General features: G+C 34.8%; 1 protein-coding gene across 2 annotated transcripts in view; it reads right to left on the reverse strand.

Moving 5' to 3' along the window:
- ANXA1 (annexin A1) overlaps positions 1–14301 on the reverse strand; it is a 190630-nt gene that overhangs the window by 131485 nt on the left and 44844 nt on the right. For both annotated transcript variants that reach the window (XM_055141731.1, XM_055141738.1), the window contains one exon: positions 11993–12079. In XM_055141731.1, the coding sequence (XP_054997706.1) occupies positions 11993–12079 (87 nt within the window). The remainder of the gene's footprint in view (positions 1–11992; positions 12080–14301) is intronic.

The following is a 14301-nucleotide window of genomic DNA, read 5'->3' on the forward strand; positions in this document are numbered from 1 at the left end:
GAAATGTATGTAATACATATAAAACATGTATAAAGGAATTCTCAAACTCACACCCCATTTATATGCGTAAAAGAGAAAGTGGAAGTTTGAATTTTTATGAAGTCTTAAAAAACAAAGATGTGGGGCAGGAGAGATAACACAGCGGGTAGGGTGTTTGCCTTGCACGCGGCCGACCCGGGTTCAAATCCCAGCATCCCATATGGTCCCCTGAGCATGGCCAGGGATAATTCCTGAGTGAAGAGCCAGGAGTAACCCCTGAGCATCACCAGGTGTGACCCAAAAAGCAAAAAGAAAACCAAAAAACCAAAGATGTTATTCCAGCCTGAGCAAGTACAGTAGGTAAGGCACTTGCTTTGCACAAGGCCAACATATGTTTGCTCTCTTGCCCCCATATGGTCCCCTGAGCCCAATAGGAGAGATGCCTAAGAGCAGAGCCAGGAGTAAGCCCTGAGCATCACCAATAGTGTCCCCTGAACAATATGTATGTGTATATATATTATTTTACATAAATGATGTATACATGAATATGACATTATGTGAAATTATGTACATGGTATATACATATATATGTATCTAGATATGTGAATATATTTTAAATTATATTATCAATCTTTGCTTAGGCCTTTGGAAGATAGCTTTTAAGGTGAGAAATTATATTTCAGTTATCTCTTGTTATAAATGGCATCTATAGGTTTTGGATTAGAGTAGATAGTGGAAAACACTCAAAACTATAGTTATTATATAGATATATAGGTATGCAGTGCTTCTTAGTAATTGAATGAATTAACGTTACCAAAATTTAAGATTTTATACCAACAGTTTTTGTTTCTTTTACTGTTATTTACCAACTTTTTTCTTTATAAAATAATGTAAAACCTTTATATTCATCTACTTTAACTAACCATGTATGTATCTACTTGGAAAGTTTAAAGATCCACTTCCTCTCTAGACTAAAACCATTATTTTATTACTGATACTGTCCTCTCTAATCCTTTATTAGCCCTTATTGTGAGTCCACAAGTAGGAAGAAATTTTAATAGCATAACCTTAATAGCTACAGAAAAAACATTTGACAAAATATAGCACCCATTTTTTATTTTAAAAAATTAGCAAATTAAAAATTGAGAGCTTCCTCAATAAGATAACATAATGTTCATTTAAAAATCTGCAACTAACAACAAATTTAAAATCTTCTCAGAAGATTAAATACAAAATAAGGATGTCTCTTGTCACCATTTATTTTTTAACATTATAGTGGAAGTTCCAACTAAGACAAGGAAAGGGAATGAAAGATTTGTAGATTGGGAGGAAAAGAAATAAACTTCTTTTGTCTGTAGATGACCTGATATTCTGTTTAGAAAATCTGAATTTAAAAATAAATGTAACGAACAAGCAATTATAGAAGGTTACCAGAATAAAAATAATAGAGTTGGTTGCTTTCCTATTACTAGTAATGAAAAGTGAAATTTAAAAAAAAGAATTCTATTTATATATTTGCCACAATGGAAATATCCCCTTAATAAAGATATAAATGGCTAGAAATATCTATATTCTATTAATTTAATTGAAATTTTATTTCTATAAACCCAATAAAGTATGTAAAAGATCAATAGGAGAAAATTATAAAATTGTCATGAATAAATTATAAAATACCTAATTAAATAGAGATGCATTTTATTTTTATGAATAGAAATAATGTCAAAATATCAGTTCTTCCCAGATTGTTCTAAAAATTTAAATAAATTTTAACCAAAATATGAGAAAGTTATTTTGTAAATGTTAACAAAATGATTCTAAAGATTATATGGAGATACAAATTACTAGAATTGTCAACATTATACTAAATATTGAAAAAAGATGAGGACTGACACTACCCAACTTTCAGGCTTACCATGAAATCACAGAAGTCAATATAATGTTCCGTTAATGAAATAATAGATAAGCATCAATAGGATAAAATAGGAATCCTGATTAGACCCACATAAATATAGTCTACTCATCTTTAACAACAAAAAAGAGCTTTTCGATAAATGATGTTAGCACAATAAATAAATGTCTAAGAAAAAAACATGTTAAAAAATTATCTGAGACATGAGCTTTATCTCCTTTACAAATATTCACTCGCACTGGATCAATAAATATAAAATATAAAGCTATTTCAGATTTGTGAAAATTAATAATTTATATATGTCTACTACATTACTTGACACACAGTATATTCAAAGACACACTTATGTCTTTGGTAGTGAAATAGGTTGAAAGAAATTGAATCAATCAAAGTGAATGTATGCTGTTTTACATTTTACAGAAATAGTAATGCTAAATAATAATAAATATTCCAGATTTTGGAAAGCAACATGTGTAGATGCTGATATTTTAAAACCAAACTTTTCTCCTGTGAGTCCTAAAATTTCTCACAAATGAAATCAATGTTTTCATTTTTGGCCATTTCTGGCAGAAGTTGTAAGAAAGCAAAAATTCAGGAGTTTTGCCTGAACAAAAGATCAGAAGATAAATCTCAGTAGGGTATGAACAAGCCTCCTTTGTTCTTTGCTTAATCAGCCTCAGGTGATATAAAAACTGGATGAAAATGTTCAGCAGAGGTATTGGGCAGGGGGAAGGAAAGAGAACTGGCTCTGAGCAAAAGGAGCAAATTGGTCAAGATGAGGTCCTGGGAAAAGTCTTGGTGGAAGTCGTAGATGATGAGATGTGATTTTGTATGTGCATATTGTGTGTGTGTAACATTTTATAATATCCCCAAGTCTTCAAGTAAGCTTTCTTTAGAATTACCTCTCTCAGATATGCCATAGAAAACTAAATTCCAACATCTATCCTTGGTGTAAACATAACAGGGATTGATATGTTAACCTTGCTTTCTATCGTAACGGGCAGAAAGTGATAAAGGACTTAGACAACAAACTAACTAAGGAAGTCAGTGACTTGGCCAGCTGCTAATATCTGCATATTAAGAAGATGTCAAAGTAGAAGAAATGCAATGGCTCTTTGGAATGTGTTGGTGATGGTAACCTTGCAGGCTGGTTATAGCACTTAGAAAAATAGTCAAGATATGTAAGCAACCTAAATGTCCAATAATAGACAAATGGATCATGAAGTTGTGATACATACGCACAATACCATACTATGCAAGCTTCAGAAAAAATAAGATCATGTAGTTTGTTGCAATTTGGCAGAGGGTATCATGTTAAGTGAAATAAGTCGCTTATTTGTGAAACAAAACAAAGAATTTACATGTAGAAAGAACCAAACCAGAGAATAGACAATATCAATGATTATAAATCTTTGATGATGGACTATAGAATGAAGAACACCAGGTAAGGGGGAAACTTGGTGGGAGGAATAATACAATGAACTGTAAGTAACATAAGGGATTAGTTGAGGGCTGTAGAAGTATGCATGTCTGACAGCAGTCATGTTAAAAAAAATTGTAAACAAATGACCTGAATTGTAGCAATTATAATTTTAAACAAAAATATAAATTTAAGAACTAAAATGAATTAAGAACCTATTTGATGAGACCTGAAATTTTTAGGTTATATTAATGTGAGAATACTGATTTTACTTTTTATAGTTAAGGATATATCAGCCACCAGGCATAAACTGAAATATAAGCAAAGATGCCAAAGTATTCTCCATAGAAGATAATCTCAGGAACTTTACTTTGTCTTCACACTAGACTCATTCATCTAACTATTCATTCATTTTTACATTCACTGAACATTAATTGACAATTAATTGACAATCCTAATAGTCCTATACCCTAAAATGCGTTGAACACTGAAAATACTAAAATTGACTTGGCTCTGCATTTGTATTGCCTGCAGGAAATAAGAAAGAATAGGCACTAATGTTATGAATGAGTATTGGGGCAGAGATGGAGGACGTGATCAAGCAAGTATTGAGTACAAACCCAGACAGCACCTTATAGAAACAAATAACACTAGAGATATTGGAAATGATTGCATTGTTTATTAAATGTGTTTTTAAACAACAGAAACCCCCCAAATAAAATAAGCATTTTGGGATATTGTTATCTCATCCGGAAAATTCATTCCTGCAACCTTTTTCATATTCAGGGTACCAGATAAGGCATGTGCATATTGTATGCATGTGTGTTTCACTCTAGGCCTGATAATCATGTTGCATAAAGAAAATCTACTTATTATAAAAAAGTTAAAGGAAAGAATAAATGCCCACAAATGTCTATGATTTTTATTTATTTTGGATCTTCCACTGTTAAATGTGTAAGTAAGTGAATCAGCTCTCTGCATCCTGCATTTTATTCTCATCTAAGAGAAAGCAATGGAGCCATTCCTCACACGTAATTTGTTTTCATGGCCTGGTGAGCCATAAAGCAACTCCCTAAAGCTACTTCAGATTTAAGGTGCACATGCTATAATGCTTTGGGTTTAAGTATGAACATTAGATTTTATGGGAAGGTACTGCATGAATCCAAAACATCAATTTATATATCCATGCATTTGGAGGCCTTGAGGAATGTCTAGATTTTACAACCTAATTAATAATTATGGAGTAAGTAAAATTGTTCCCCACAGAACACTTCTTTCTCTTAAAAATTGTTTCTGGATCCTTAGAGATAGCTCAAAGGGCTGGAGCATGACTGATATATATAGAGCTCCAGGTTTGATCCTGGAATCTCATGTTCAGTGACCCCAACACTTCTAGGGAACTCCCAGAGGGTCCTAATTTATGACACACAAACTCATGAAGCATTCCATATTATACAGTTAAGTGGATTATATCTAAACTATAGCTCTGTGAAAAAATTAGGGAATTTTACTGGGAGAATATTTAAATGCATTCATATTCAAGAACAAGTTTTCTTCCTAGGAAAATACTTAGGACACAATGAATTATGTCCCCATTTCTGTTATATAGTAGACAATGGTTTCAGGCCTACTTTCACTTTTATGATGTTCCAAGAGTCTAAAATCTGTAGCTACGTAGATTCAAGGAAGATAGTTCTTATCTCATAATTTTTACTTTTGGTTCATATACATGAACTTTATGAACTTCACTTGGGTCAATACTGATGTATTTATGCCTATATTATCAATTGCAAAAGTCATAATGAATTCTGTGTATAATTTCTAGATGATTGTTTAAAATGTTTGCTGAAGTAATTATTTGACATAATATTTTGCTACACTGTTGCTTCTGGTTAAATGTAAAATAAATTATTAGATCAGGATAAGTAAATACATATAATTAAAAATAACTTTACATATTGATAAACAAGTTCCTTTTATTTACCTCTTACCTTTGCTTTTTTCTCTTTTATTTTATTCATCCTTCTAAGGATACATAAATTCAAACTTACAAGTTATAAGATACACCCCAATAGCATGCAATTTAATTATGCCTTAAGAATACAGTAAAAGTGAACATTAGTATTTTATAATCAATTGATTACAATAAAATTACAGAATCATATATGATTATTGTCAATAGAGCAAGAAAAAAATGACAAACTTTTAAAGAAAATGTCAATTAAAAGATAATAAAATGTCTGTAATATTTTCATCAACCTTTAACTAAATAAATAGATGAGTGGAGAGTTATTTTACGTATTCATGTATTTACTTATTTATTTTTCTCTGGAGGGGCCCCTATGCCCAGTGACTCTCAAGGGTTACTCCTGGCCCTGCATCACTACTGGTGGTGCTAAGGAGATCAAATGAAATGAGAAGGATCAAATCTGCAATGGTCCCATGCAAAGCAAATACCCTATCAAGTAGGCTGTCTCTTTAGCCTTGATTTGAGAGTTTCTTATTTTTTAAAAAATATAAAACTGGGGCCTGGAGTGATAGCATAGTGGATAGGGCTTTAGTCTTGCACGTGGCCAACCCAGATTCGATTCCCAGCATCCCATATGGTCCCCCATGCACTTCCAGGAGTAATTCCTGAATGCATGAGCCAGTAGTAACCCCTGTGCATCGCTGGGTGTGACCCCCCAAAAGTATATATATATATATATATATATATATATATATATATATATAACTGGTTTCAGTTCAACTATCATGCAGATAATATCATTAATTTCCAAAACTGTTACAAAAACAAAGGAAAAATAAAAAACCTTCCTCTTTTATTGCAAAGAGACCACTCATTTTAAATGAGGCCATGAAAAATGATCTTAGTAGTGTGTGCTCTTAGATCTCAGACTTGGCAAATTCTTTTTTTTTTTTTTTTTGCTTTTTGGGTGGGTCACACCCAGCAATGCTCAGGGATGACTCCTGGCTCTGCACTCAGGAATCACTCCTGGTGGTGCCCGGGGGACCATATGGGATGCTGGGAATCAACCCGGGTCGGCCGTGTGCAAGACAAACGCCCTACCCGCTGTGCTATCACTCCAGCCCCTTGGCAGATTATTTCTTACATAATTTTTTAAATGTGTTTCAAGTTAATTTAACAAGCTATTTGCACGTTGGCATCTAAACTTAAGTTGTTTATTTATAAACAAAATAGTGCATTTATTGAAATTTTGGGAAGAGAAATTCAAACTTATTATTCTGAATTGTCTAGTTTCTCTACTCCATTGCCAGTTGCTGGTGTGGGTGTTTCTTAACCTCTCAAGAGCCGCTTTTCCCTGGATGTTGTCCTCCATTCGAATTAGACCCCAGAGAGGAAAGACCTTTGAGCTCCAGTTTGCCTTAAATCTTCCATCTGAAACAGTTTTTCACCATCCATTTATCCTTATTTTCACTTTTTTTTTTATCATGTCACCATGATTTACTAAGGTGTTCATAAGGGTTTCAGGAATCTGACGTTTCAGCGCCATCCCACCACCACCAGTGTCGACTCCCCTCCACCAGGGTCCCCAGATTCCCTCCAACCCCAACCAGCTTCCTTGAGAGGCACCTTTTTTTAAGTTTGCTTTCAATAGTTTGGGTCTCATGCTTTCAGTTTCACCAGCCACTTTATGCTGCTTATCCACCTTAGCTTACTAATGTATTTAGTGCTATTATATTGATAAATGCATGTCATTAATTGTTCCTTTTTTCTATAACATGTTAGCATATACTAAATTATACATCTGCCACACTTTGCATGTTGAAGTCTCAGTCTCTGGTTCTTCCGAATATGGCGGTAGTTGGAGAAAAGAACTTTAAGGAGAAGATTGGAGGTCTCAGAGATATTCATTGGCTGGAATACATATTTTACATGAAGGAGGCCGGAGTTCAATCCCCAACATCAAATATGGTCTCCGGATTGCCCCCAGAAATGGCTCCTTAAAATCCTTCCTCTTTTATTACAAAGAGACCACTCATTTTAAATGAGGCCATGAGGAATGATCTTAGTAGTTTGTGCTCTTAGATCTCAGACTTGGCAGATTATTTCTTACATAATTTTTTTAAAATGTGGTTCAAGTTAATTTAACAAGCTATTTGCACATTGGCATCCAAACTTAAGTATTAGGTCATTTCTCCACCCATCACACTGCTCTATCACATGATTTATAATGTGAATTGTACCATTTAACTTGTCTGAGTGCTTATTATGAGAGAGCTTATCTCATTCAGGTATTTTACAAGGATAATGAAGCATGATGTAATTCAACTCTGGCCCATGTGATGATGTGCCAAGTGACAATGCATCATTATGAGCACGGAAGGGAAGGAATGACATCCATGGATTGAGTCAAACAGGCAAGGGGTCTCCAGCTCTACCTTCATACCAGCTTCAAATAGTAGCAAATACTTATATTGGTTGTTAAACATAGGAATTAGAGTAAGGAGTGGTTTATAAGGCCAAACATAATTGTATCCAGTGATCTAGGAAATAATTTAACAACCTTAGAAGTTCAGGGTAGGGGTGTAGATTCACCTTCAGCACAGGAGAACATTTTTGGTTTGTTATGGGGCCACATCCAGCATACTAAGGGGCTGCTCCAGTCTCTGTGCTCAGGAGTGACCCTGGTGGTAGTTGAGGACCATATGTGGTGAGGGGCATTCCAACCTGGCATGACTGCACGCATAGCCCAACAAGAGGATATGTCATGTTGTGCTAATTTAGAGAAGAGGAAAAAAAAAGGTAGGAATATAAATTTTTTAAATTACATTTTTATACTTTGGAAATATGTTTTCTTAAATGTTTCTATATTGAGAATTTAACTTTCGAAGAGTATTACCAATAGCTCTTAATAGTTATTCTATAACTGTATTAGTTTTATATGTTTACCATAGTTGAATACCACAGTCTGGCTTAAATTATAGGAATTTATTTTCTCTTGGTTCCTGAAGTTGGAAGTTTAAGATACATGGGTGATCAAGTTTGGTTTCTTATGAGGCTTCTTTTCTTTACTTGCAGGTCTTACTATGTCTGCACTTGGTTTTTTTGCTCTATGCAGACATATTCCAGGTATCTACCCTTTTTTTCTATGGTTGCAAGTCAGGTTAGTGTAGTGTTCATTCCTAGTGGTTTAGTTAGGAGCGAGATTCTGTAAAGAGCAGGTAGGGCTTCGGCTTCATAGATAGACCATACATTGGCGTCAGGTCAAGCTGAATTCCAGGACGTTTCTTCAGTTTGAGCTTTTGCAGAACTGCGGTGATGAAGATAAATACTTCATTTCTAGCAACATCCTCTCCAAGACACTTCCGGATTCCCATTCCAAATATCAAAACTTTATCAACGAGGTTTTTATTCAGTTGTTGGTCATCATTTAGAAATCTTTCAGGTTTAAATAAATTGGGATTGTCCCAAATTGTTCTGTATAAAATAGTCAAGAATAAAAATTGAAGAAGAAAACATTTCACCACCTTTGCCAAAATGGTAACATTCACCTTTACCATAATTTTGCTTTGCATGTAATGTATTAGATTTTGGAACAACCTCTTTAAATTTATACAAAATGTATTATACATAGCAAGTATGCACCGTATACATTGAATATGTTTTTTAATGTGTCATATAATATATATTATCATACATGATACATGATATATATTATAAATAATAAAGATGCATATATACTTTATACACTTTTTCAGTTTTTCTGTTAATATATTGATTTTTAATTACCATTAAGATTTAGCAAAGTTATAATTAATATTAAAATGAAACTTAATTAATTCATTAATAACATAATACTTATATTAATATTTTAATGATTTTAAAATAGAGTACCACAAAATCATCGTAAGAACATCCTAATATTTTCATATAAACAAATTCAATAACTATGCTTTTTCTTCTTCTTTAAGCAAAACGAGTGGGAATAAGGAGTCTATCTGAGCCGCATCCCTCAAAAATGTTTAGTTTTCTTGTAACAACACATGGAGAAGTCCAATCCCAGAAAGAATTTCTAATTAGTGGGATGGATGCCCACAATTTCTAGAATGCTGTATATCTGGTTTTCAGTTCATCTGCTACCTTTTGGTGTTTACGCCTTGTGATTTGTCTAAGACAACTAAACCTAGCATTCGTTAGACACATGCAGCTATAAACCAGGGCTCCATTTGACTTGTAAAGAGCTGTATTCTTTCAGTTTTCCTAGAAATAATAAGAAAAATTTCTTTTTCTAGAAAAAAAAATCCCTCTGTACCAGAAATCACTAACAGAGCTCTACAATAAGTTTTGCTTTGCTTTCACAGTCTTTTAAAAATAGTTCATTGTTTCTAATGGTTAAAAACCAGAAGAGTCCAGATGAGTGTCTGCATTTACAAGTTCTATTTTATAACAGAAAGAACTAGAAACATTGTGCCAGTTTCTAGATTGTAACCAGTTTACAAAGATAGAGCCAATGACCTCTCTCCATTATTCAACAAGGGCAATTCCTATGTTTTTGGATAATTCCCACTGCTTAGTCTGTATTGGGGTTTGTTTGCTTTGAGAGTCATACCCAGCAGTGCTTAAGCCTTACTCTCTAAGTGCAGGGGTCACCCCTGGTGGGGCTTTGAGAACAAAAAATGTGCCCTGGACTGAACCCTAGTTAGCCATGTGCAAGGCAAGCACCCTGCCCACTATCCTATCTCTCTTGCCCCAGGTAATGGAGTTTGTGACCACTGTTTTAGATTCCATGAATAACTTCTCTATAACACCAAGACTAAGCCACATTCTAATTGATCTTAAGGAAGGGTCTCCAGGGGCTGGAGCTATAGTACACCGGGTTGGGCTTTTGCCTTCCATGCTCTTGACTTGAGTTTGATTCCGGGCATCCCATATGGTCCCCTGAACTCTCCCAGGAGTAAATCCTGAGTTAAGAGCCAGGAGTAACTTTTGAACATCGCCTGGTGTGACCCAGAAAAAGGTAGAAGTTTCTCCATACTAAGAGTATTTTTCAGAACCTATATTAAACTCAGCTTGACCTTTCATAATATAGCAACACATTCTTAGGATACTGGGGTATACTTGGCATTGCATGGAATAAAATCAAGTGCTATAAACCCATGCTGGGAATTAAATTTTTTAATATTTTAAAATACTTTATTTGGGGACCAAAGAGATAAAACTCACATGGGTTAAATCTCCAGCATCCCATATGTTCCTCTGAGCCCACAAGGACTTACCCCTGAGCACAGCCAGGTGTGGACCCCACAAAAGTACTTAGTTTTACAAAATTAGGCCACAAGTATATAGACCAATTTCTCTGAGAACAAATTTTGCAATGGGATTGTCCATGCAGTAAAATCTACCATTTTTCACAATCTACAGGGTAGTAAAAATCTTGTTAGGCATATAACTAAATATTTTGCTCCCTAAAATGAGGCACGAAGAGTTCTGATGAGATCTTGGGTGCAAATGGGAAACCTGCACATCATACTCTGCATACATAAGAGTGCATACTCACTCAGTTTACTGGGGACATCAAACTGTGACTATATGGGATATCTGATTTCCATTGAATGTGATTTACACTGTAAGAAGTGAGTCCTGTTTATGCTACCCATTGAACTGGTGATCTTGGATAATTCTTTTATTTGGTTGAAAGCTATGACATTAGAATCTATTATTGGAATCATGACAGAAATAGCACCACTTCTTAAGGTTATTGCTGAGATTAAGGGAGAATCAGATATTTCAAGATTTTGGGTTCAGCATATTAGAGGTCAATAAATATAAGCTATAGTTGTCATCATTCCCTCACTAATTATCTTCCTTACTTTACACTGAGTGAGACAACTTCATGTTAGCCTGTCCAATAAAAGGGTGATCTTCTGAAACATAGTCATCACTGTCATCCCATTACTCATTGATATGCTCGAGCGGGCTCTGGTAACATTTCCATTGTGAGACTTGTTGTTACTGTTTTTGGCATATCGAATATGCCACAGGGAGCTTTCCAGTCTCTGCCGTGTGGGTGAAATACTCTTGGTAGCTTGCCAGCTTTCCGAGAGAGGTGGAGGAATTGAACCCGGGTTGGCCGCATACAAGGCGAACGGCCTACCTGTAGTCACTAAAATTTACTGAGGCTGGCTAAGTACCAGGAACTGATCTAGCTATTAGAGGAAAATAAACAGAAAGAAAAAATAAATAACAATAGTTCATATTATTTTCAGGTTTCATTTCATGATATCATTGACTACATCATCAGAGAGTGAACCTTTGAAATCACCAGCTTACATGTACACTGATGGTTCCTCTTCTGAAACTAGGTTAGCAATGAAAGAATTTATATCAAGATATTCTTCCATTTATAAGTGAAGAGATATGACTGAATATATTTCAACTTCTTTCAAGAAAAACAGAATTAAGTTTGGTTAAGAAGAATGTAGCCTTGGGGACTGGAGATAGGTAGTGGGTCAGAGACTTGCCTCACATTCAGTCCACCGTGATTTGATCCCTGGTACCCCCTGTGCTCCACCCCCAAAGTCTACTAGAAGTGATTCCTTAGTACAGAGTCAAGAGTAAACCCTGAATATGGCATGGTGTGGCCCAAAACAAAGTGAGAAGGATACAGTCATTCTCAGATTAATAAATAAGCAACCAAGGAATAATTTGGGCAACTTACTCATCATGATTTACTTGATACATATTGATAAAGGTGCAAGTTTTCTTGGGAATAAAATATCCGTTCAGAGTAGTGTCTACTGTAGTGCTAGGGAGCAAAATACAACATTAAACTGTATCCTCAAAAATTCATCCCAAAACTGTCTCCCACAAATCCCAAACTTTTTATTAAAATCTTTTAAAACAATGGTCATGGCTTAGCATCTTTATAAATCTTCATTTTTTTACCAACTAAAACAGCTTTCAACTACTGCCAAACTAGTAATTTACTATTTTTTACATTTATTAATTATACTTAACATTTAATGTACCGAAGGCATTATTAAAGTTAAATCTCATTAGAAAATTGTCACACTATTTCTATCACAGAATAAGTCTAATAACTATGAAGACATTATTAAGGAAATTATAAGATAGCTTCTTTGTACTCAATATGTTTTTAAAATTTGCTAACTGGTAAGAAAAAAAAGAAAACATAATATCTTTTAGTCCTTGGTAAAAGGAACGGCATAGTTGGAATTAGAAAATCTGAATTCTAGACACTGCTAATGGTGAAATGTAAAGTAAATCTCATCTACTGTGAGGTATTTTAGTTGATGTATTTACTAAAGTTATTTGGGCTCTATATATTGCGTCTAGAAGGGTTGTGGAAAGTAAATACATTTTTAAAATTGCTACTAGAACAAACATTCTCCTTTTTAGCCTTATATCTTGCTTTGCTGATGGTACCTTGTGAGCCACTGAACCATCTTCCTGGCTCTCAGACAATTTGTCTTGCAACTGAGAATAAATTTTGGCAAAAAGCACAGACATTGTTTATTGAGTGCCTCACAAATTCACCAAGGAGAAGGGACATTTAGGAAAGAACCCATTTATGGGAAGGCGAACATCTTTCTATGGTTAGCCACTGGCATCCATATACTCCCTCATGTGAGAGTCCACAACTCTCTCATGGATTTGCTTGCTAAACTCCTTTTCTAAATAAAAAAGTTACATGCCCCTATTTTATGGAACACTGACACAAAATTCAGCTTTACTGATATCAAAATCTAAAAGTGACTATTTTAATAAAGGGTTCAACATATAAATGTAATAATTATAATTCTCTACATATATTCCTGAAAATTGATATATGGAAGTATTTATGTAAAATTTATTGTTTTTTAAATCATTGGACACTTTGTAAGTAGATTGTAAAGATGTGGTATATATACACAATGAATTAAATATTACACAGCTTTAAGGAATGATGAAATCATGCAATTTCTTGTAATGAGGTTGGAACTGGAAGGTAGTCTTATTAAATTAAATAAGTCAGAAGAAGAAGGATAAACATAGGATGATCTCACTTATACGTGACATTTGAAATAACTGGATGAGGGAATGTAATGTTTTAAACACAGGTGCCTAGATCACCCTTGAGCCCAGAGTACAGGAAGGACACAGACAGAGAAGAAGAGAGAGGGAGTGAGGAAAAGGAGACAGACAGGAAGCAACGGGGTAGGGGCAGGTGTCAAGGGGGAACTGTTATCTGAGTGGTGGAAAGGAGTGGCACAACTAAATATCCAAGCCATGGAGTCAACAACGATGAAAACATGACATCTAAATTTTAACAAAAAACTTAAATTGTGCCAGTCAAGGTGTCAGGCTGGAGGGAAATGTGTAGGAGGGAACCCGGGAACTCTGGCGGAGAGAAGCTGCCACTGGTGGTGGGATTGGTGCTAGAGCACAGGGTGTCGAAAATCCAACTACAAATAACTTTGACTTGGATAATTATTTAAAAACTTGTTACTTTCTATTGTTTAGTTTGGGGGTCATACCTGGTGGTACCCAAGGCTTATTTCTGGCTCTGTGACCTGGGATAATTCCTGGGACTATATGCAGTGCTGGGGATAGAACCTAGGTCAGCCACATGCAGAGCAAGTGCCGTACCTCTGCACTATATCTCTAGCCCCTACACATAACTTTTAAGGACAAAATATGCACCGAACATTTGAGTACAGTTTGTTCTCTCAATTATGTGTATGTAATACGTAAGAGCAGAACTTTTTCTGACTTTTTATAAAATTATTTAACGTTGGGAAGAATGAGTAAAGAGAGGCTTCTAAAATCTCAGGGCTAGGATGAATGGAGACATTACTGAGACCACTCGAGAAATTCGATGATCAACGGGATGATGATGATGATGATGACGATGATGATGATGATGATGATGATGATGATGATGATGATGATAATGATTTAACAACCATTTTACTTTAAAAATTCATTCTAACATGCCTTCTGCTTTTTGATTTTCTATTGATTTGA

Source organism: Sorex araneus, chromosome 1, assembly GCF_027595985.1.
Source record: "Sorex araneus isolate mSorAra2 chromosome 1, mSorAra2.pri, whole genome shotgun sequence".
Classification (NCBI taxonomy): domain Eukaryota; kingdom Metazoa; phylum Chordata; class Mammalia; order Eulipotyphla; family Soricidae; genus Sorex; species Sorex araneus.